Here is a 24,451-nt window from a genome sequence, read left to right as displayed (position 1 = left end):
TGTGTTCCTCATAAGACAGAGCATTTGTTCCAGGTCTCTATATTTTGGTCTGAAATGTTAAAAATGCTGTAATTTCAGTGCCAAGCAAAAAAGGAGAAACAAATGGATTGAGAGTGGAAATAAATATATGTCTGGGAAAAAGAAAGGTCATGCTAGAAGAGTGATTACCGGCACATTTTTTTCAGGTATTTACTGAGCCTCCAGGGAGAACCCAGTCCATGGTATGATTTAAATAATGCTCCTTTTTGTCCTTTAATTTACAGAGAAGAGTCAAGGATGTGATATCACCAATTGTATTTGAAGCTGCATACAGCCTTGGGGAACACATCACTGCCAAAGAGGAAAAAGAATTACCTGCACTTAAGCCTGTACTGCGATGGAAAAAGGGACAGAAGATGGCTCAGAGAAATCAGGTGAAATACTGAATTATCTCCTTGTTAAAAACAGCAGCAACAGCATGGGATTGTGATCATATTTGACCATGGTATTCTTCTGAATCTTTCTCTTGGTTGTGACAAGAGGGCACTGCATTGCACTGGGGTGTTAGGAAGGGGAGGGGTGTGCAGGTAGAATCCAGAAGCTAATGCTGGGGGGACTTTTATTCTACTTCTGCTCCTGCCCGCATAACTATACATTGAGCTAGCGTGTCAAGTCACCTTTGCTAAGCAGGAAGGACTGGGCCACAGCCTGATGGGTGGCCACTTGTTGAAGAGGAGCAAGGGGTTGGACTGGATGGCCTTATTGGACCCATCCATTACTGTTCTGTTTTATTGGCCTATTTCCTTGCAAGCTTTTTAACCTCTACATGAAACTGTTAGGTGATACCATTTGGAGGTTTTGGCAGAGGTATCATCAGTATGTGGATGATGTACAGCTCTACCTCTCTTTTTTTACCTTCCAGTCCCAAGCAGGGAATGGATATCTGGAACAGGTGTCTTGGGATAGTTTTGGGATGGATGAGGGTGAGCAAGCCGAAACGTAATCTGGGCAAGACAAAAGCATGAGCCCAGAAATCTGCTGTTCGGGATGCTGGTATACAGTCCATCCTGGATGGAGTTGCACTTAACTCTAAAGGGACAAGTATGCAGTTTGGGAGTACTTCTGAAGCACAAGTGTCACTGGTGGTCAAGAGTATTTTTGCCAACTTTGGTTGATTCACCAGTTGTGGCCTGGTTTAGAGCAGGCAGTTCTCACTTCAGCGGCACATACCAGTTAGGCTACTGTAATACACACGACATGGGTCTCTCTTGAAATATGGTTTGGAAGCTGCAGTTGGAGCAAGTTATTCCTATTCTGTGCCAGGTCCATTGACTGCCTATTCATTTCCTAACCCAATTTAAGGTGCTGCTGTTAAACTTTAAAGTCCTAACCTAATTTGGAACAATCTATATTGGAATATTTAAAAGAAAGCCACTTTATACCACATTCTTATGCATATTTATTCAGAAATAAGTTGTACTTTGTTCAATGGGGCTAATTCTTTGGTGCGTGTACATAAGATATTGTGTTTTTAGCTCCCACTTATAAATTATACCAGTCAATTATTTTTACCAGTGCCTGGATTTAATTTTTTGCCATGTGGCATTTGTTGGATAAAGAAAATGATGCACATATGGCATTGATCTGGCATCAGAGTAAAATGTGAAAATGAGCTTTGACTCTTTTGTCAGTTGTTTGACATTGCCTAAAGTGGATCATGTCTCAGCGCATGTTCCCTAGATCCAGCCCTTATTATTTAAGAACAGATTTCTGATAACTTTAAATGGTATAGAGAGTTCATTAAGTACTGCTTGCATAATCCTCTTCCGTTGGTGTATGCCAATGGGAAAGGTCACAGCTTGACTGCAGAGGGTCTGTTACATTTCCACTTCTCTATTTGCTTGTTCGTTCTTTACTAGTATACTTTCTGACCTCCCTAGGAACCCTTCTGTCAGATGCAGCAACCCTCTTCATGCATGAGAGCTACACCTGATTTCTTCAGCCACCAACTTTCTTAGAATGGGCCATCAACTGTCCCCAACATTCAACCTTCAGCTGCCTTTTCCAATCCCTATAACTGACAATTTTCCAGTGTCCTGGCCAGAACCTCCAGCTAACCTTGTTATTAATGGCCTTGAAGGTGCCTTCTCTTAGTAACTATAAGCAAGGCAGCTGCTGTTGTCTTACGCTCAACACAGAGTAGGGAAGCAGATCCCTGGCCTCAGCTGTTATGTGATAACCTCATTTAGAGTGCATTCACAAAACATAAACAGGTAAAAGTGCAATGTTTCTTCATAGCCCACAATCTAGATTGGAACCATGAAGTGGTGGTGGTGAGAAGATGAAGCCCCTTTCTGCCCTACCCACTAGGTTTCCAGTCCAGAAGGGGGTGCGGTGTGATGTCAAGACCTTCCCAAATGATGAAATCAAGACCTTCCCAAATGCCTGCTATTTCGTCCCCAACTTTTACCTTCCATTGGTTTCCTTCCTTCTTAGTTGAAGCCCCAGCAATTCCCCTGTCCCAGCCAATTACTCTCCAAAAGAGCATGCTCATTTACACTTGTCACACTCTTTGTGTCAACATATGCCCAACAAAACATATGGCTTACAGTCTTTAATTAGCTCTCCTGTAAACTCTACTGAAATGTCTAGTGTGGAATCAATGGCTAACACTGAGTGGTCTCTCCATTTCTCCCATCTGGCCTTCATTCCCTGATCCAATTCCTCATGGCACATTTCTGGTTCTGTGCTAAAATGCCAAGCACCAGCTAACAGTCTGATGACATACCAGAAGTTTCCTAGCTAGCAGGTCTGAGGGTAGTGAGGAAACTTTCCACACAATAGGAAGAAGTCCCATGGTAACCAGAGATTATCGCCTGGTGTGGAAACACTCTCTGAGGAAGTAGCCAGGGAGCAGATAGGATATCGTCTAGTCCAGCCCTGATATAATTCCAAATGACAATTGAGGAATTGTGTTTAAAGAGAGAAAGACAAGACTAGTCAGGCAGACATAGTGTTTTAGCCAGTTAATTATTCTGTGGTCCATCTCTGGCCACTGGGAGTCAAATCATTTAATGCTGAGAATGTACTATGTTAAAACAGACTTCAGAAGTCTGTTCTGCTCCCAACAAGACCAAGATATGAATCTGTCCTTTATTACAGGAAACTGCTTTCTCCTGTCCCTCCCTCCTTGTTCATTTAAAAAATATTTTCCCCTTTTGGTTGAGTGGAATCCCCAATGCATTCAGTCCCACCCACTTATACTTGTCTGGCTTCACATGCTGGAAATTGGTGGTCAGAATGAACCCCAAGTTGGCAGTGAATGGACACTTTCCATGCCAGGAAACTTTAAAAGAATCCCACCCAGCATTATAATACAATTGGATTGAGCAGAGTTCTGAAACTGACTGTCCTTTAATGATCCTAACCAGTATGTAGGAGGGAAAGCAAGAGTAATACATTTGGAACTTCTTCAGATCTGAATTCGAACTGAAGGTATCTAGTTATATTTCTGACTTGGAAAATCAATAATCAGGTAACTTAAGAAACAATGATCACTGGCAAAATCTAGAGAGCCACAAGTTTATTTTGGAGTCCCAGCTCTGGCATTGGGAACCAGCACCAATGTCAGATCAGGCACTCTGTGCTTGGAGCACTATCCCCCTTCCACAGCCAGCTGGCTTGGAAAGAACCATGCCGGCTGCTTCTTTAAGACCAAAAGAGCAACTTCAGATGAGGTCTTAGGGGCTGTTCTAGGGGCTGAGAAGGGGATCAAGGCTGCCAAGATATGACAGACCCTGCTGGCACCTCGGCCTCCTTCCCATCTGCTCTGATGCTCTACACAGTTAAACAGGCAAAATTGGCCATCTGACTGTTTCGCTGGGTGGAAGGCCTTCACCTTGCTCCTCTGAGTTGGGAGGGTCATGGGGATTCCCATTGGATGACGCCCTTAGCTAGATAATGCCATTGTTACTTTTCTATTGAATATCAAGAGAAACAGCCTCAGTTCATGCAGACTGTTCCAGACACTAGAAATCGACAAGACCTAGAGTAGGTCTCACTGACCACACATTTTTGTACCATGCGCCTTGTGTCAAGTTCTTCTTTTGATAGGGATGGACAAAAGTATCAACTTCAGTTTCTCAGCTTTTCATGTCTCTGTTATGCTGGCTTGGCTGTAATTTGTAAATGTAAAATCAGTCAGTCTCTTTATTTGTATACCACTTTTCCATGCATGATGTATGACCCTGAAGGTATTACACTGCTATTCGTATTGGCACCCTCATTTCTTGACCATTTTCAGTTGTAGCAAGAGTTAAAGCTTCTTTCCAGATTTCTCATGTATCCTCACATCAGCCTGGTTAGATGACTTAGGCTGAGACCTTCCAATGTATTCTGTACATTAATCTTAATGGCCAAATTGGCCATTGAACATTCAGCTCACAGATCCAAAGCTTGTCCCCTATCCCACCCCAGCAAAATACTGGCAACCTTCCTCATGAAATGGTATGTTTCCCATCTTCTGAAGGAATTTCACAGCTGTTCCTGGTCACCACTTACACAAGCATGTCTGCTTTGTTTAAGAGCAAGATTAAACAAAAAACAAAACAAAAAAACCATTTATAGCGCCTAAGGAATTCACTCCCATTTGTTTCACCTGCTATGGCTCTCAATGGAAATACTCTGCAAATTATTTTGTCTTTTTGTAGCCAGTGTATGTAATTAAATCCTGGAAAGTGTTCAGGAATGTTAATTACTTGTCATCAGTGAGATGAAATCAGGTGCCTGCACTGGGTTTCATGGGATATGTTTTATTAGATGTGCTCCATAAACAGCCAAGGGTCTGAACGTGTGCAGTAAAAAGCAACTGGTCCTCAGCAGTGCAATCACTGAAAGCAAGGAAGTGCTCCTTTATCGAGGGAAGATGAAGAGTTTTATGTTTGATGCCTCACATTTGATTCTGGCTCCAAGAATGTTGCTTTTTTATGACTTCCTTTATGCATCTCAGTTTCTGCATATTGAAATCTTCCCTTTCAGATCTTTTCTAGACCATATGTTAAAGGCTTATTCGTGCTATCTTTAAAACCTAGTGATGTCAACAGATTGAGTTCTTCAGGGGATTTTTGCATGCTGAACTGGACCAGACATAAAATTCTTTGGCATCTCTGTTATAGCGATTTTGTCATAATAGGGTGTATTGTCCCATTCCCCACTCCCCTGCCCAAAGAGTACTGAACCTACTAGCAAGCCTGGATATTTCATCTATGGGTGCAGACAGATCTGGGTTCCAGCTGGATTTTTTATTTCCCAAAATGGGGTGGGTGCAGGGAGACAAACATTGCATAGTTCTTCATTGGGACATCCTGGGTGCAACTTAAGTACCATAGCATCTCACGTTTCATTGAAATGTCTTCTGCTGCCTTTTACATTCCATCAGGAATCTTAAAGACTGTGACTAAACACAGACTTCACACCCGACATCCCCCTGCCCTTTGCATCCTCCTTGTTTTATTTAGCACCTAGGTTGACAAAGAGTTCTGGAAATGTGAAAACCTGTATCGTATTAGTGGTGTTTTAGCTGGCCTATCAGTGGTGTTGACCTAATTTGGAATCTTTCTTAGGGCCAGAATGTCTATCTTTGCTTCCCTCCCTGCATACAACTAGTTTAATATGTCAGTCTATTAAAAGGGTAATTCATATTATGGGGTAGACAGCAGCTTTTCATTGTTTCAGAAAAGAGTCTTTCCCAGTCCTGACTGCAGATCCAGGACTGAATCTTAAATCCTTTGACTACAAAGCATGTGCTCTCTTACTAATCTACAGCCTTTCTCAAATTAATAGTGTGAGTGGATCCTTAATGGCCCTTTCTGTCTTGCTAATAGAAATAAATGCAACATTTTAGAAATAAATGCTAATTTCTGTGGCCTTTATAGCTTTGGGGTAATGACTTAGTATATCCTGAGCGTACCTGCATTTCTTACATTTTAATGTCATAGGGCAATAACATCATAGGAGCATGTCACAAATAGTTCTTATTCCCCTGGAAGATAATGCAGCCCACTCTTGCTACTTGTAGCTGTTAATTCTAGCCATAGCTGTCATAGCAATGCCACAAGGTGTCCTTGGGCAAGGCTCAATCAATTTAATTGGAAAAGTGTCCCAGACAGATAGTGTGGAATGTGTTTAGTGATAAGCATTCAAGGATAGGCATGAAAAGAGAATAATCAAGAGCACAAGAAATGCCAAAGTAAAGAGTCACAATGTATGCATTTCTTTTGTGTAAACTGTAGCTTTCCTTGAACTAAGGTATTAAAAGTGCTCATTATACATATTTGTCATGTTCTCATTTCTTTGTACTTTTAGTTTAATCTATGTATTTACTCTGTGTATTAGTTTCCCAGTAACAAGTTCTCTGGGTAACATATGGATTAAAACCATCTAAAACCATAGTTCCAATAAAACACTAATGGATAAATAAAACCTCACAAAAGCCTTACAAAATCAGCCACCACATTGAAGCATGTCATATCTGCTGCCTTCCTTTAATAAAAAGAGCTGCAAAACACCCTTTGCAAGACTGAAAGTATAGCACAGTGCAGGGATTGGTAGAATCATCCTGTCCTGTGGGAGGGAGACCCCAAGGTGCAGCAACCACTTCATCTGTAGTCCAAGGTTTCTGTGGCCAAGGCAATGGGTGGCGGGATAGGCACCAGAATTTTAATTTCTTCTCCTACTGACTGCAATGAGTGATTACGATTTATTGCAGACCCAGGGCTTTCATGGCATTGATCCAAGTGTGCGAGAAAGTCAGGAGAATGACTGCTGTGGGACCAGAGCTTTCCACAGGCAGGCTAGGCAGCTTCCAGTGGAGTTGTGCTATCCAAGCTCTCTGCTAGTGAGCATCCAACTCTGCTGTTCCTCTTCTAATATTCTGTGATTCTATCACTTATCATTTCTTCCTGTGACTTCTCCCCCAGCTCTTAACCAGCTGTAGAACTGCAGTCCAAAACAGCCTTCTCAGTATGGTACCCGTCAGATGTTTTGAACTTGCAGGAGGGCAACAAAAATGATCCAGGGTTTGGAAACACTGCTCTATGAGGAGATACTGAGGGAACTGGGCATGTTCAGCCTTGAAAAGAGAAGAGAGAAGAGTGAGGGGGGACATGATATCCCTCTATAAGTACCTCAAAGGCTGTCAGAAAGAGGAAGGTCAAGATCTCTTCTTGCTAATGCCAGAATGTAGGACAGGAATAATCAATTCAGGTTGTGACAACCCAGATTCAGGCTGGACATCAGGAAAAGCTTCCTCACTGTCAGAGCAATATGACAGTGGAACTAGCTGCCTAGATAGGTGGTGGGCTCTCCCACACTAGAGACATTCAAAAAGAAACTGGACAGCGATCTGAGCGGGATGGTGTAACGTGGTATCTTGGAACAGCAGCGGATTGGACTTGATGGCCTTCATGGCCCCTTCCAACTCTACTATTCTATGATTCTGTGAACTTCAAGTCCCATAGCTCAGCCATCATGGGCAAATGGATAGAAATTCTGAAAGTTATAGTCCAAAACATGTGGGGAAAGATACCAGGTTGCGGTTAAAATGAATTAGTTTAAATGCTCTGGGAGAATAACAAGATCTTTGGTGCTGAAAGACATTAAGTAAGGTGTTGAGTGAACTTTTCTGGGGACAGCATTTTGCATTTTCAATCCTTGCAAATCTTGATTCTGCTTTCTAGTATTATACTGCCTTGTCACTGTCTTTGTTATCATGCTTTAAGGTATGCTTACTGTAACCACCATAGGTCGTCCTGGATCTAACACAAGTTCTGACTGCTTGTTCTCAAACTGCCTTTTATTGTACACTCCCCAGGAGGTTCAGGGGACATTTCAGATCTGTTTTCTGGAGTTCCTTGAGATGCATTTGTTTTGTAAGAAATGGTGCTTGCAGATCAAGGAAGAATTTGGCTGGTTAGCATTTCCCCTTCCTAGTATGGTAATGCTATTTTCTTAAATCTTGTAGACTGTTTTTGAGAGGAATTGTCAATCAGATGACTGTGCTGCTGATCTGAAACTTCAGGGGAAACTCTTCCTATCCAGGTGAGTAACACTTTGAAAACCCCTCCCTTTCTATTAAAAATTTCCATATTGTTTTATTTAATTGTCAGGCTGGGGGAGGGAAACAGGCATAGCTTTAAAATTGGCCAAAGAAAATCAAAGTATATCTGATAAGTATATGATTCAAGGATTATTCAACACTGATAACTACTATTTGTGGAAAGAATGAACTCTTGTCAAGTTTAGTTATTTCCCTTTTATCATACTTGCTGAAAGCCTTACCAAGATCCTAGCTAAGCTATCATTATAGCTTCATCACTGCAAATTGAATGAAGTGAGGGCTTTCCCTATGACCTACTAATTTTCTTCTGACATGAAGAAGGACACAGAGAGAAATCTTGGTGACTTGTTACCAGAATAGAATGAAGTGTTCAGCTTGCCAGAAGATAGATTTAAAAAAAAGAATCTTATGTTTTTTTTTAAAAGAGCTGCATTTTTAATGGCTGTTATCAAGGCATATGCCAAATACTATAAGGCAAATGTAAAAGAGTGTACTAGACATGTCTGACAATTAATCATTTTGATTTTTGCTTATGTTCTATTTTTTGGTCAATAGCAACTTATAAACATTTGAAACACTCTGCCTAAGGAGATTCACCTGGCACCTTCCTTATACTCCTTTTTGTGCCAGGCAAAGACCCACCTTTAACATTTTTTTTAATATCTATTAGAAGCCACTTAACCTCCATTTGTATTTTAAAATGATATAATTGGACTTTATATTTATTAATGTATAGCTATTTTACTGTTTTTATAGGGGTTTTTAATGTGTTTGTTAGCCGCCTAGACATGCCATGGGCAAGATAGGTGGCATATAAATGGTTTAAATAAAGAAATAACAAAATTGGAAGCTATTGGTATGGAATTTTGTATCTCGGTTAAACTGGGCAGTGTTGGATTTACTAATCTTCTTTATGTTTAATGCTTGTTTATTGCCATTGTGGCTGCATCAGAGGTCTCCCATTACCACATATGAGAAATATCTTTTTTTCTGTCTGCTTTGAAGCTCCCTTCTTCCTTTCAGATTCTCATTCCCCTTTCCTGCCTTCAGCCTGTTTACAAAGCAAATCCTTGAATTTATCTTATGCACTCCTATTCTTTGCTTGGTACACTGAGGCCAAAGCCATTTGCTGGTCAGCGGGTGGGTTGGGGTGTGAGGAATATTGGCCTAATGTTAACCCAAACCCAACTTGTATAAGAATTCTCTATTTGGAAAGAAAATAATATAAGCAATCCATCTTCATTGTGCAGTATGAAGGAGCCTATTTGTGATGCCTGTGACTTTAGGAACACGATTCTTTCCCCCATAATAGCATGTGAACCATGTCCTGTGTGTCAGGAACTGTGGTAAGAATAAGGCATGAGTTGAGTCTGGAGAAACCAGGACAGTCAGCAGAGGCCAACAGGTAAGGACTTTGGAGAGGCCACAGGTCAGAAGAAAAGGTGGTCAGAACCTTGTCCTTCAGAACCTTGGACAGGTCCCAGGGAAGGGATCATTTGTTTTGACAAGGACTGGTTTCTGACTCAACTTTTATATAACCTATAAGCCTGACTACCCTGCTATTTCCTTGGTTATATAATCTTTAAGGGAAGATTGAAGGATTTCAGTTTAAGGACTGTGAGAATTTTTGTAATGTTCACCAATCATTTCAAAGTGTTTTGTTCTCTGTCAGCAATACAAGCATGAGCAGTAGAATTTTGGGGGAGAAATGGTTGCAAGTTAACCAGTGGTAGGTAGTAATTTGCTGGACCTGGGACCTGGTCGCATTGATAGCAGCTTGCTTTTTGGTGTGCATAAGCAGAGCTGTTAACAGGATGCAGATAGCAATCCTATGGGAAAATGTAATGAGGAAGCTTGAATATGATCCTCATTGTCTAAGGCCCTTGTCCAAGGGCCGCACTCAAGGAGGCTCAGAGGAAGAGGGCCTTCTCAGCAGCATCCTTCCCCCAGTAATACACTCACAAGCAAAGCCTGCCTGGCACCAACAATGTCGTCTTTTGGGTGCTAGGTTATACCTCCTGCTCCTAGGGTTTTCATCACGTCATAGCATATTATTTCGATATGTATATATGAGAGTGAGTCTACCTTGTTTGTGTGTTTGTACAGGCACATGTTTGTACAAGTTACAAACATCCAAGTTATGAACAACTGATACTTACAAAGGAGCTGCCATAAAGCCTATTGATTTTTTTAAAAAAATTACTGCAGGAACTCATCATTACTATAGAGAGATTGAGCGGAATTGGAAAGAGAAAGAGAGAGGGCCTCCAAAGCATCACCATAGAAATAGTGGAAGCAGACGGGGAGAGAGGAAGTCCTCCAAAGCATCACCATAGAGATAGTGGAAGCGGAAGGGGAGATGGGGAGGCCTCCAAAGCATGCCTTCTTGCCCTGCCCATCCTGAAAGGAAAATCTCTCCAACATTTCCTTGCTGCAGAGAGGAGGTACTTGTAAATTTGGACAGAGGGGGACTAAATATATTTGTGGTTTTTCCACTATCTTGGGGGTCCTGCACCCCTAATTGCTGTGAATGTGGAGGCCAACTATGTACTATCTGACTTACATACAAATTCAATTTAGAGATGAATGTCCATTTTCTCAGGAACAGAACTTATTCATAACCTGGGGGCTGCCTGCAGTTAAGCTGTCTTTATACTAGGCATAACAACTGTTGAGGGTTTAAATATTTTTAAATTGCTCAGAGAACTTTGACTATTGGGTGGTTTAGAAATGTGATAAATGAAATGAAATGATTGTGCTGAATATAAGAGACACAAAACGATAAAGCAAGCTTTTCAGTTTTCTTCCTTCCTCTCCACCTTATCAATTCTATTTGTATATTGTATAAATAGAATAAATCATAGAGTTTGCACCCTTTCTTTTTTTTTCGGTCTTTTGAATTGTTTTGCATGTCTTGTACTGCTTTTGCATTTGTCTCAAAGCCATTTCCATTGTGTTGAGCAAACACATTGAGCCATTTTGCACATGTGCCAGGCACTCGGGCTATTTTTGGTTGGGTTTATAATGGAGATGCTAGCAGCTTTTTCCCTGGCTGTCGTCGGGGAAAGAGGCATGTGTACGGACCGTGTTCTGATTTTTGCCATAATAAAACCAGATTTAGAGCAAGCACGCATGCACAGAAGATATTTGCCTATGTGGCAGTTGGTAAGCCATAGCAGTGCACCAGAAGAAAAAGACTTCAGTGATTAAAAGTGAGAAGACAGAAGGGAAAAATGGGCAGGTGCCACCCCTGCAGCAGAATGGCCGGCAACTGTTGGCAGTGCAGCCAGAGAGGAAATCCTGCCTGACAGACTGAATAAACATCATCACACCCCACGTGGTGCTAGGGGCACACAGCACACACTTGCCTGGAAACATTAATAGAAACAGCAGAGTGGCTGTACGTAGTGTATGTCTCCTGCAGTCCACGTAGGGCAGGGCTGGAATGAGGCTGTCCATTGGTTTCTGAAGATCTTGATAGGGGTGACTTCTTGTAATTTGAAAAAACAAAAGGAGAATTTCAAGGGCAGCTTTCCTGCCCCCACCCCATATATATTTCTGCTCCCTCTTCTTTTCCTGCATGCATCTTTAAACCTAAGCTCTCTGCCAAGAGTATTTCTGATTTCCTATATTTGGCTTTAAGTTCAACTGGCATGAAACATTTATAAAAGCCTTTAAGAATCAATCTACCACCTGTCATTCATTCATACGGCTCCTGTTATCATTTAACATTGTTGTTACTCATTGGAATTATAATAATTTGCCTTTCCAAAATAAGCAAGCAAGCACCCCGCATCCCCGGCTGCCAGATATTGAATTGAGAAATCAAAGGACTTAACTGTGGTTCAGGAATTCTTTCTTAGTGTTAAATTCACTAGATGCTGCTTTTTGGTGGTTTCTCATAATAGTTATTACCTTGGTTTGTATAGTCTTCCAGAGTCGAGATTTATAAAGCATGTGGGTATCTATATAAAGTGAGCACAGGCCAGTCCTGTGTAATTAAGTGTCCTTGGATACATCTAAAAGATCTGGATAATTTATATTGGTGGTCCTGTGGTAATATGCCAGGGCCTTTTTCTATACAGATACTAGTCTTTCAGTTGTATGACTGAATTATAATTATTTGGAACCTTAGTTATTTCATCGGTTCTGCCCAATATTGTTTTGTTTTGTTTTCGAGTGGGCTGAGAGTTGATGAGACACACAAATTCAGCAAAGAGGACAGAAAACAGATCCTTAAGTGTCCAACAGAATGTGTGTGCGAGTCCAGCTGCATTGTCCTCAGTGCATTCCAGAGACTCTTTGACTGCACGTTTCCATCCATAACTAACAAAACTACTTATAACTACAGATGGCTATAGCTGGATCAGAATATGAATGACCAATGAATGCATCATGTTTTAAGTTGTTGTTGTTCTAAAGCAGTGTGGCATAATGGTTAGAGTGTTGGACTGGCAGTTGGCAGATGTGGGTTCACTCAGAAGTGAAGCTCAGTAGTGACTTTGCACCAGTCAGAAACCCTCAGCCAAACCTCTCAGTGCATGTAAATCACCTTGAATACTTTACAAGAGGAAGAAAGGCCAAATATAAATAGAATGTAATCATCATCAGCATGTGTGTGTGCAATAGTGATTTATTTTAAATATTTATAATCTTTGTACCTGACAATGAACGACCAAAGAAATTAACACATGTTTAGAAATCTTGAGCAAGAAAAACAAATGAAGGAAATGGCTAAAATTGTGATTTCATCCAAGATGATGTGATTGCTGCAGGTCAGCCATCTATTTTCCATCTCTTGAGGTACAGAACTTCCAATAAATAAGTTATGTTATTATTCATCACACATGCAGATAATTCCTCCCTCCTCATTCAGGTAATGTCTAAGTAGTTTCTCCTTTTGGGATGGAAGTTACAATCCAGACAAATGTCATATTAGAATGCTCTGGTATTTTCTGATGCATATGGGTACTTAAGTTATCTAGCCATTTCTTGGAAGATAAAACTTGGTCAGCATAAATGGATTTTCCATGCCCTTTTGGCAGCTAAAAGACCAGTTCTACAAAACATAAAAATAAAATCTAACTTCCTGTAATGCTTATGACATATAGATGCCAGTCTTGCATGGACAGATATATGGATATTTGGTCAGCCTTTGTTGAAGCTTATGTATGATTGATACATTTGGATATTCACCTATATTTGTTAATTTCAGGGCTTTTCTTATTTGGGTTTGTATGTGTCTGTGTTTTGTTTTGTTTTGTTTTGTTTTCTTTTGATGACATTCACAATGAAAATGAATGAAAAATAAAAAATTACCCTTTTGATGGTATGACTCAGAAACTATAAAATGATTGGGTCCTGAAGAAGATGCTCCACATCGCTGTCTGCACATAACTGACATACTAAACCTACAAGATAAGTCTTGGCAAAGAAGAAGCTTAAAATCCTGATGCAGTAAATCCAGGCTCAGCTGATATTACACAGGCTGAAATCTGTGATGAAAGCCAGAACACCATACAGTATATGCACAGTTGTGTTTGGCTTTTTGTAATAGAAATCTGACCCAGTAGATTGGTTTTTAAGCATCTACATAAGCTTAGTGTACTCACTTTGCCTACGGTCTTCCTCTGTGAAATCTGAAGTTGGGCTTCTTAAAGGTCACCTGGTGAGTTGAAATAGACCTCTTGTTCCACCCCACTTATGCAGCTTTTAGCTAAAGATATTTGACTTGGACATTTATTCATCCTCCACACACATAATTTGCTACTGTGCAACATTATTTACTGCAACTAACAGTATACTTTATGTATTCCAAGATTGTCATCTATGCTTGACGGTTGTACAACATCATCTTTCTCATCATTTTCTTTTCCTGACATGGTCATCACAATAGATTCTGTATTAAACATGCCCTCAGATAACTCTACAAGAAACCTTCTACATGAGGGTTGTTAAGCCTTTGCATAACTGATGTTTGCCAGGTTTAGATGACATGACAACTGCTGAGTGGGAGTAAGCTATGCAAAGTGTTCATGAGGGCCACAGTTTGGTACAGATTAAGGCACACACAGTGAGCCATGCCATGTCACATAAACCAGGTCACTGAATTAAGAGAAATAAAAAAGTGATATTTCCCAGTTGTCTGGCTTTAGTCTAAGCTGCTGTTCCCCCTTCCAACCCACATGGCAGGGGAGGCTGGGGTCTTCCATGTTAGTGGACCTCCTGGAGCACCATGGATAACTCCTGTAAAGCTGAAAGGGAAAAGCTGCTGTAGATGCCCACTGACATGCTGTAGGTGTCACCAGCTTCTTCTGCACCTTGGCCCATTTGTGTAACTACAGCGGTAGAGATGAAAGAAAGTGGCAGTTGAACACTAGGAGCTGAGGCAAAGTCTGAAGGATCATTGGGTTTAACTCGGTGGATAGTGGTTTTCTGAACTGGACAAACATTTCTACATTCCTTACGTTGTTCTTCATTCTGGATCTTAAGCGAAATCCATAGTTTGTTTATAGACAGATTTCATGGGCATCAGTTTCAGACGATTCTCATGACTTGCTAGAAAATTTTGAAACCTAACTCTAACCTAACCTAACCTAACTTTGGAAGTTAATTTCTGAGAAACATATTCTCAAGGAATGCTCAAAGAGAGGTGTAGTGCAGCATCCAGAAAGCTCACAATGCGACTGTGAACGAAGAAATGTTCAATCTGAGTGAATAATGTGATGTGTTCTGAACATTCAGAAACACTATATCAATGCTAGGTGTGATTTCAGCTGCCATTGAAACTGCCCACTATATTGCACTTTTTTCTTTCAGCATATTAAAACTATTGCTCTTCATGACAACTATCTCCTTTTGCAAAATGATTAAGAAAACCCACACTGGTAGCTGGCATGTAATTTCAAAAATGTGGAACGCCTCAGTGGAACTGAAAACATGATAGACCCAAACTGACTCAGGTTTTAGTGGCAGACACTTTGGGGTGTCTGTTGTTAGACGTATATACACTTCAGATTTTTTAAAAAGTCAAAATTCCAAGCTAAGAGAATCCAAATTCAATGCCATCCACAGCAGAATCCCATGACCTGCATTAATTATGCAAATGTGTGAGGAGTTTCTCTTTACATTCAGCTATTGTGTTCATCTTCCCCATCAGTGGCAAGAGAACATTATTTGTTATGTGCTGTCAAGGTGTCTCCAGGACACTCAATACCCTAAGTCCAAGACCCATGGAAATCTTATTCAGCAGATTCTCTGGCTTCATGAACCTCATCAGGCATTGCATCAGGATATATGAGAATTTTGTTTCAGTTCGCTAAACATTAGAGCTTGCCTTGTTCACAACCCTGAACCTGACCCCATTTTCAAGCCAAGCTTGCAATCATATTTTCCAAGGGCATTCTTTAGAAATATATGCACTTTAACATATGTATTTTGAAGCAGGAAAAATCCTATATTTTTCACACCTCAGTCAATTGAAATGTGTGTTTTTCCTTTTCGAACAAATACATAAAACAAATTTACAAATGTAGCAAACCAAGCAGTGCGGTGAAGCTCAGAGAACTCTGACAAAGTTGAACTTTGCTGATTCTCCCAACCCTAATGTTGCCTGAGTGTGCTCTCTTGTATATTTGCTGCCTAGAAGTACATAGTCTAGAAACGTGTATGTTTAAAAATGAAACATGAGAATTGAATGAAGCTTCCGCAGAGCCACGGCACACATACAGTACTTTACTACAGTATAACAAAGAACAGTTGCTTGCATCCGCATTATATTTGCATCAAATTCCTGTAATATTAAAATGCCAAATATGAAGTATTCTCTCATGGAATGTAATAACCTGAAGCTACTGGTTATCCAGACAGAGGTGCAGAAATGCACTTTGGCATTATGTTACAATGAACATCAGAATGGCCTTGTTTGGATGTCATAGCAACCTACCATGGGTAACATCCATGGTGGGTTGTTTGTTTCTGCAAAGTACCCACAATGAGCCTGATAGATTATTAGGATCATTTGCTCTCTCTCTTTTCCTCCTCAGATGGTATACCTGGGGACACCATGGGGCTGAATGGGATACTTTAGGTAAACATGGGACAGCCATGCTTATGAATTGATTTTGGCTTGCTGTGGTGCTTCCTTTACTTTTCTTGCCCCCAAGATGGAGAAGGCTGACTGCAGTCAGCTTTCCCTGCACCCTGAAGAAGCAGACATGAGCTGCCTCTTTAGAATGCCCTGGGGTACTTTGGAGGGGCTGTCTGGACCTGTCCTCTAGGATTTTTTTTTCTTGCACCAGCAAATGGACACAGCAAACCTTTTTTCTTAGTGGTTCTTTTTGCACAAACAGGGCTCATTCTCTGTAGTGCAATGGGATCTGGCTTTCAGCCTCAGCTTGAATGGTTACACTGAACATCCCTTTTCACCTTGTCCCAGGGAAGACGTGAAATCCCTTTCTCTCTCTTGCTTCCAATAGCCAATTTGCAGAAGCCACCCTTCATCTGTCCAGAAGGAGCTTCTTTCTCTTTTCCCCCTTTGTTCGCCATGGGGGAGCCATTTTTCCTTTTTGCCTCAGTGAGCTTAGGAAAGGGTTAAACTGCCCCTCCACCTATTTTAAAATGAAATGGAGTTTGGCAGCTCCATTTCACTTTAAGCTAAATTCCTGTTAAAAAGATGGATGGCAGAAATATTTGTCCCTTCCCTGAAAGCATGGAAGGTCAGAACAAAAGGGAAAAATGGATCCCAATGGAGAACAAAGGGGAAGAAAGCAGAAAGAGAAGGATCTTACCAGGAAGGACACACTCTTTGCAAAAACAGCTCCTTCTCAACAAAAGATTCCTCGTGCCTTCCCTTTCCATGACTGCCTTACCTTCTGTGAGTCAGCCATTGAAAGCAAAGAGTGGAGAAAGGATTTCCAGTGTAAAGAGGGGCAGTGTGCACGGGCTGCCTTCTGTGAGAGGCAGTGGGCAGCTCTTCTAGACATTGCCCAAGCAAAGTAGAAGCTCCTTTGCCCCCTCCTTAGTTTCTGTGGCTGGCAGGCAAGCCGGCCATTGGAACCAAGGGTGTGAGGAATCATTTACTTAGAAGGGCCTGGTGTCCAGGTTGGATGACATGACAAGCTGCCATGGGTGGCAACAACCCTTGCACAGCCCATGGGAACTACACCATGGCTTGTTTGGAAGAACAAGCTACCCTTGGTGAAGCCCGTCCTGCTCACATGACCCACTAACCCTCCTAGAGTAACAAATTGTGGTGTGTTGTCATGTCAGCTCAGTCAATATATCTCATGCAAGGACTATGATAAAGGATTTTCTTTTGGCGCTAGCAACCTACCAGTGCATTCCATTTGTTTGTTCATTCTTTATTTTAATACACATTTTGAAGTCTGTCTTCCTTGCAACATCTGCCTTTCTAACAACTAGGGTGAATCTGGCCATTCAGTGAACTGTTACAGAAATGACTACAAACGATGTGAAAGCCCCACCAGGAAATCCTGCTGTGTGGAAAGCAAATGTGTTTGATTTGAATTGCTATAAGCCACCTTAATTTCTTTTCTTTGGATAATGAATCTGCCAGACTAAATAAGACTCAGAAGTGGGCCTGGGCAGAGGGGTGGGGAGGGTGAGCTCTTTGAAATACACAGCTGCATATAAGTGTTCTTAATTAGCATGGAGACAAACCACAGTGGTTTTCTGGATTTTTAATTGCAGCATCATTGATAAACAATAAATTCTGTTATGAGATAGCAGAAGATACATATGCAGGCCAAGTTATATGACTAGATAAGATTCATTTAGTTCTTAAATAGAGTTAATACTTTGAGATGCCTACCCTTATAGGGCAGCTGACAATAACCACCAATTACAAGTTATTAAAACATCACAACCCTTTCAGGACAATATAAAATATATAACCATGTAAAATAACAGGAGCCCATTAAAAAGTTATGAAAGGAACTTTAAGATCTTCCAAAAGCAGACAGCTGTAACTTTTTGCAGGGTTTTCCTAAAAATGACTGTTGGAGACACTGCCATACCTATCTCCTTGGGAAGAGAATTCTGAAGTGACAAAAATTACCGTAGAAGAAACTGTGTTCCTGCTAGTTATGAAGTCAGATACTTGCTTCCTTAGTATTTACTCATTAAGGGTTTTCTGACTTCGGCAGCTGGTTTCACACAACCAACACAATCAAGTGCTTGGCCCACTTTCTGTTGAATTTACAGCAAGTCTTGCATGAAATTAACAAAAGCCCCCTTGCCAAGAATTGAGCCAGATGGCATCCTCACACCCTTATTCTGGTCTTGTGAATCAACCCTAGACAGAATCTGCCAGATCCTGTTAAAACTTAACAGTTGATGAGAAATAGTAAGTTCTTAAGGTAGCAGAATTAAACTGAACCGGGGTGGGGCTGAGTTTACTAAAAATCGCCTCTGGAAAGTCACACATTTTTGTGAGATTGTGGAAAAGAAGCAATGGGATGAGGGAACGGGTTCCTATCACCTTCACAAACAGAACAGAGATTCTGGTTTCATGTACTGCAAGCATGAATCCACTCCAATGCGTTGTGACTGGACAGGGATCATTGGCCAGTTGCCCATTTCGATGTATGTTAAAATCTGCATCCACAGGTTGGTTGTTTACACTATATTGCTGCCAGTGCAATAAGTAGTTGAATGTGTGTTTTGAAGACCATTAAGAGCCTTACGCACAATCAGACCAGTGGTCCATCATTCTCACAATGGCTCTCCAGGGCTTTAGGCAGGTATCTTTCCCCAGTCTACCTGGAGATGCTAGGCTAGGTGCTTAACCCTCCCCTGAACATTGCAATACACATTTTTGTGAGACTATAAGTGAAAGCTGTATGGCTTCATTTGCTCACACTGCATGACCTGTTAAGCCATGCTGGCTTTGAACAAGAAGCCATGGCATAATGACTTAGCATGTCATCTACACCCACTAACCCATGCTCAAGCCAAAATGCCACAGGGATGTTTGGCCAGAGTGGTTTAGAGTGTCATGCAGGTGCAGTGCCAACTAAAGGGCAGGGGCTGCATGTTTAACTAGGCTTCCTTCCAGGGATATTGAGTCCAATGTGCCTCTTCCCCCAATGCCTGCAGCTGTGGAGGGTGAGCCATGCTTGGCTGGGTCCCCCTAGGAGCAGGTCCAGAGGAACACACTGCCCTTGTTTGATAAGGAGCCACTGACGTTCAGCAATCCCAAATGGAAGCAGCAGTCTCATTGACCTCACTTGGCACAGCCACACTCTCAGGAAGCCAAGCCGAATGCGTTTCCTGCTACTCTGGCTCCTCACCTGGCTCTCCAGCCAAAGCTTGGTTGGTGCTGGCAGGAGTGCCAAGCCAAGAAGCTGATGACAGCAACCCAAAGTGCCACTTGGGCACTTTCCGGAAACTGTTGTCTCTGCTTCCACTATAGCATGCCCTTGCCTAGCAGCCTGATCCCAGCAGGAAGGGGTTATTCTTTAACATGGCCCTTCTGTTCTTTCTTGTTCACTGGATTGGTATGGGAGAACCTCTTCTATGATGTTTTGGTTTTAATATTTATTAATTTTTATGTATATCTTATTTATTTTATTGATTCCATTGTTATACTGCCCAATAACAAAAGTTCTCTGGGCAGCTTACAACAATTAGTCAATTACAAAAGAGACAATAAAAATACAAATACCATAAAACAAAGTATAAAAATTCAATGCGCAAATATAACACAGCGAAAAATCCCAATATACAAAAAATATAAAACTGTTTAACATGTAAAACATTTCCATTTAAAAACCAGACCTAATTGAAACTTAATTTTTAGAGTTTGGCCTGGGATAGTGTACTCTGCATGTCATGGAGAACAACAGTCCAACCTTTCCTTATTTATATCAACACATGTAAAATATTTGCAGATACAAAAATGGAATGTTTAATTTAAAATTGTCATTTCACCACAAACTAGAGAAATGCTTCTATACAATAAACTGTACTTGTTGTCTTCAGATGTCATTATCTGGGAAACTCCGCCAAAGGAAGTGAAATGATTTTCACTTAATATGTAGTTAGTGACTTGGATTTCTTGAATGCATTACTGTACATGGTGATACACAGGACTTGTGCACCTTCTCAGTTATTGCTTAAATGTTGGTCTAGATAACTCAGTATTGTGTGTGTGTTTTGTGCCATCAAGTCTCAGACTTATGATAACCTTATGAATGGAAACCCTCCAGTGTCCTGTCCATGACAGCTCCATTCAGCTCTTCCAAGTTCCAGGCTGGGACTTCCATTATGGATTTAATCCATCTTGTATTTGGTCTTCCTTTTCTTCTACTGCCTTTGACTTTCCCTGCCTTCTTCCTTCCTGCTCCAGGGAGTCTTGCCTTCTCATGATGTGTTCAAAGTATGACAACCTCAGCTTTCTCATTTTTGCTTTGAGGGAAAGCTCTAGCTAGATTTGATCTAGGATCCACTTGTTTGTCCTTCTGTCTATCCAGGGTATTTGCAAAGCTCAGTATTACGGATGACAAATTTCCTTGCTTTTTTTCTATCAAATAACTAGATTTTGTAAACAAAGATTGTATAATGGCCTAAACACTAATTTGAAGAGCTTAAAGCCCAGTATAGTATAAGCCCTATTGGAATATTTAGACAAGCAGCTTTTTAAGAGTGCATTCGCAAAACCTCTTCTAAGCAGAGAGGACATAGACAGCATTCATGTATGCCCAGGGCAATCCAGACTTTCAAACAAACAAACAAACAAACAACCTTTAGCTAAGGAGCATATTAATGGGCCCTCCTTTTAAGAGGGTATCTACAGTACACATAAATGTTAACCTCCTAGTGAAACAAAATGCAACATGGTATTTTTCCTCAGATTACTGTTTTGTTGGCTTACTTCTCCCCTCAGGCAGGGCTTGTGTGTCCCACTGAAGCATAGTTCAGGCTGTTGCTTAAACAGTGTAGTTTAACCAGCACATTCTAGTAGTGGTAACCCAGCCTGTTTAATGAACTACAGATGCTGAAGAAGGATGGTACCGCATTGGCAATGCAGCTCATACTTCAAGGCAGGCAATCCATACCCAATGACATCACACTGCAGAGCAACAAACTGGACTTGGGAATTCCCTTGCCAATAGAAAGACTCTTTTTTCTTAATCCATTTCTTGTTGAAAATGTACCTGATTCATTCCAGATGTTCTGAGATTTAATGACTCAGGAAATGGCTCTCTTTAACAGAAGGCCTAAGCTCGGTGTCTTGTTGCTGTTGTGATGAGGATTTTGAAATCTTCTGTCAGCCTCAAACCAATGAGGCTTTCAGTAAAGGCACCCCAAAGCTCTCAATCTGATGTTGGTTCCTTCAAATCAGATGTGAGTTGTACTGTCTGAAGAAGTAGGCGTTTTCCCTCTCAGTGGTGAGGGAAATATACTGAAAGTATATTTCAGTATACTTTGGGTATTGAAATATTCCCCTAATTTTAATCAGTTTCATTTTGTAAGATAACAGGCAGCTGCAGAGAGAGTTCCACACAGTACTTATTTGCTGTTACCTTGGTGAAAAATTGCAGCTGTGCCTCTTTCTATATAAATATGAGTAAATATTTTGAGCATGAACATGTTATTGGAATACTTACAGTGTTGCACGTTCACTGAATTAAATGTGGTCACATGTTTCTTGGTCAAACAAAGTGAAGGGGTTTTTTGGTTTGTTTTTAAGAGTAGTTAGGGAAGGGACGAAAACGCCCTATATTGCTTATGTTGCTTCCCCAAATTTTACCAGTTGCACATAGATGGAGAATTTCAGATGCTTGTTTCAGTATTGCTTCATATTATTTAAATATTAATAGAGGCAGCATTGGGGGCTAAGTGGCAGACTAAGAAGAGGAGAGCCAAGTACATCATTCTTTTGTTTGCACTTGTCTTATCACAGGAGAGTTATTTGGTATTCCAGAAATGTGATGCCCAAGTTCCTGTGCTATGAATTAAGAAAAGGTGCAGATGGTTAGCAATGAAGTGTTAATTTGATGCCATCTCTATCTGCAGTGTCGATGACAGAGCTCCCTATCTGGCTTTGGGAGCGGTGAAGAACATTTCACTGAACATCTCCATTTCCAACGTTGGGGATGATGCGTATGATGTGAACATAGCGTTCAACTACTCCAAGGAGCTCTTCTTCATCAAAATGTGGCAAAAGGTAGGAACAGTATGTCAGCCTGAAGAGAGGCAAGGCAGTCTCTCCATTAATTGGAAGGAAGTCAGTAGAAGTTTAACTGCTTTTATTTGTCTCACAATGTAACTATGGGAGTTTGACTCCCCTATTCATCTTGATGGAAGCTATTTCATAAGGTTGAGCAAAGGCGGTTTTGCATGTGCTGGCTTGGCATGGAAGTGGAAAAATAATTTTTGTTTGATGCCCTGGATGCTTCTTATTTTGCAGTTGTAAATACTAAGGCATGCTGGTTTTGTCAATCTTAAAGGTTACCAGTAAAGACAGAAAGCTCTAAGCTTCTAACCCAGCACGCCTGGTCTGCACATATGAGTGCTTAAGGTGAATTCACACACTTAGAATTGCAGCACTGATTGGCATAGTGGAACTCAATACCAGCTAAAGCAGGAGTGGGGAATCAGTTGTTGCTGGATTCTATCACCCATCAGCCCAAGTGAACATGACCCGTGGTGAAGGACGATGTAAGTTGTATTCCAGCAATCCTTGGAAAATCACATGCTCCTCATCTTTGCAGTTTCTGTCTTTCTTCCTTTGCACTTACCAGTTTTAATGGCTGCTTTAATGACTATGACCCAGGTGGAGAGGCCTGCATTTCCCTTATATTGCCACCTGAAACACATTCTTGGAATAAAGACCACCCTGGCAGCCAGGTTTATAATCTCCCCTGGCTAGTCCCTCTGATATACAGTAACTCACCATCCATTTCAGTTTGTTTTTTCTTGAGCCTGCTAAGCACAGCTTAGTAGATTAAATGTAATAAGCTTTCATTTGGCTATTACAGCTATGAGAAATGAGGACAATAACTGGTTCTTTGTTTCAAATGGCTTATGTAAACTTCTGAAAAAGGTATATTAGGTGTATAGACACCAAATATCTAATATTATTATTTAAAGAAAGAATTATGCCCTGCTTCAGTAATGATTAGAGTTGCATTTACTTTCTGTGCAAGTGTTATTGTTGCTGGCTCTCATTTCCTTTAGACTCTGAAATTTCATGAGTCGTGTTAAAGACATTTCTTGGCAAGGTCCCGATTCCTCTTCATCAGGGTGAGAAAGGGCACACTGACTGATATTTAAAAGGCTTCATTTATTGAGCTGTTTCATTTTTCCCTTTATTCTGTAGCCAGCCAATATTAGTGCTCTGGCTACAGGTTGAAATGACCCTCTTTGTAGCCTTCATATGAGTCCTTAAATGCACATAATTTGGAAGAAGATCCTTTATAAGGGGGCCTGTTCATGTGTTTGGCTTGCCTATTAGTCTTACATCTTTTCCTTAGTTTATTTATGCATGTAGCTATTTAAACTACTGCCTACGCTGCAGGATATCCTAAAATCTGTAAGCAGTTTGCATAAAAAGCACATACTACTATAAAAGCCAATGTAACACAATATAAAATAATAACTACATTATAAACATTACAACAAGAACAGCAGAATCATACTGGAATAGACTAGTATCATAGCTGATATCAAGTAACATGGCTGTTGTAGCAATGGCCATTCCTGAAGTGATAGTGCTTTTTCCCAGAAATCCTTTGCAATTAACTTCAGCGTCCCCAGTTGATTAGTAAATGTTGGATGCTTCAGCATTGTCTTTCCATGTTCTTTCATCTTTCTTTCCCTAGCATGTTTTGTATGCTTGTTTGGGTGCTGAGGTACTGAACAATGGCATGAAAAAATGGTTTTTGAACATGTTCATGTGGATCAGAAATAGCATCCAATATTTATTTATTTATTTATTAAAACATTTCTATGCCGCCCCTTGCCAAAGCTTGATCAGAAGAGGATTTGGAGGTTGCATATGTCTCAGGGGTGGGTTGGGTTTTGAAAATAAATCCAAAACATGTAAGAAAACTGTCCTCAGATAGCTAAAAGTTTTTATGTCTTCTCCTGTGTTTTGTTCTTACTTTTGGTTTTGCAGTGAACAATCAGTGTTTCACAGCAATATACTAGTATTCAAAATATTTAAGACAGTGTCATATATTTCTGAAAGTTGCACTGAAATCAAGTATTTTCTTCCAAATAAATTGGAATTCTAGACTCTTTTAAAGTAGGATTCAAATTCTAAATTAATCTGCCTAATGACCTCTTTGTAGGTGATTAAAAGCAGTCATGGTTTAATAGCTTGCTCTT

General features: G+C 40.7%; 1 protein-coding gene across 2 annotated transcripts in view; it reads left to right on the top strand.

The window, feature by feature from the left end:
• ITGA9 (integrin subunit alpha 9) overlaps nucleotides 1-24,451 on the top strand; it is a 267,401-nt gene that overhangs the window by 163,908 nt on the left and 79,042 nt on the right. For both annotated transcript variants that reach the window (XM_044454873.1, XM_044454864.1), the window contains exons 16-18: nucleotides 264-413; nucleotides 8,000-8,076; nucleotides 22,136-22,286. In XM_044454873.1, coding sequence (XP_044310808.1) covers nucleotides 264-413; nucleotides 8,000-8,076; nucleotides 22,136-22,286 — 378 coding nt within the window. The remainder of the gene's footprint in view (nucleotides 1-263; nucleotides 414-7,999; nucleotides 8,077-22,135; nucleotides 22,287-24,451) is intronic.

The sequence above is a fragment of the Varanus komodoensis genome, unplaced genomic scaffold, assembly GCF_004798865.1.
Source record: "Varanus komodoensis strain SLA01 unplaced genomic scaffold, ASM479886v1 scaffold10, whole genome shotgun sequence".
NCBI lineage: Eukaryota > Metazoa > Chordata > Lepidosauria > Squamata > Varanidae > Varanus > Varanus komodoensis.
This window is presented reverse-complemented; position numbering and strand designations above follow the sequence as displayed.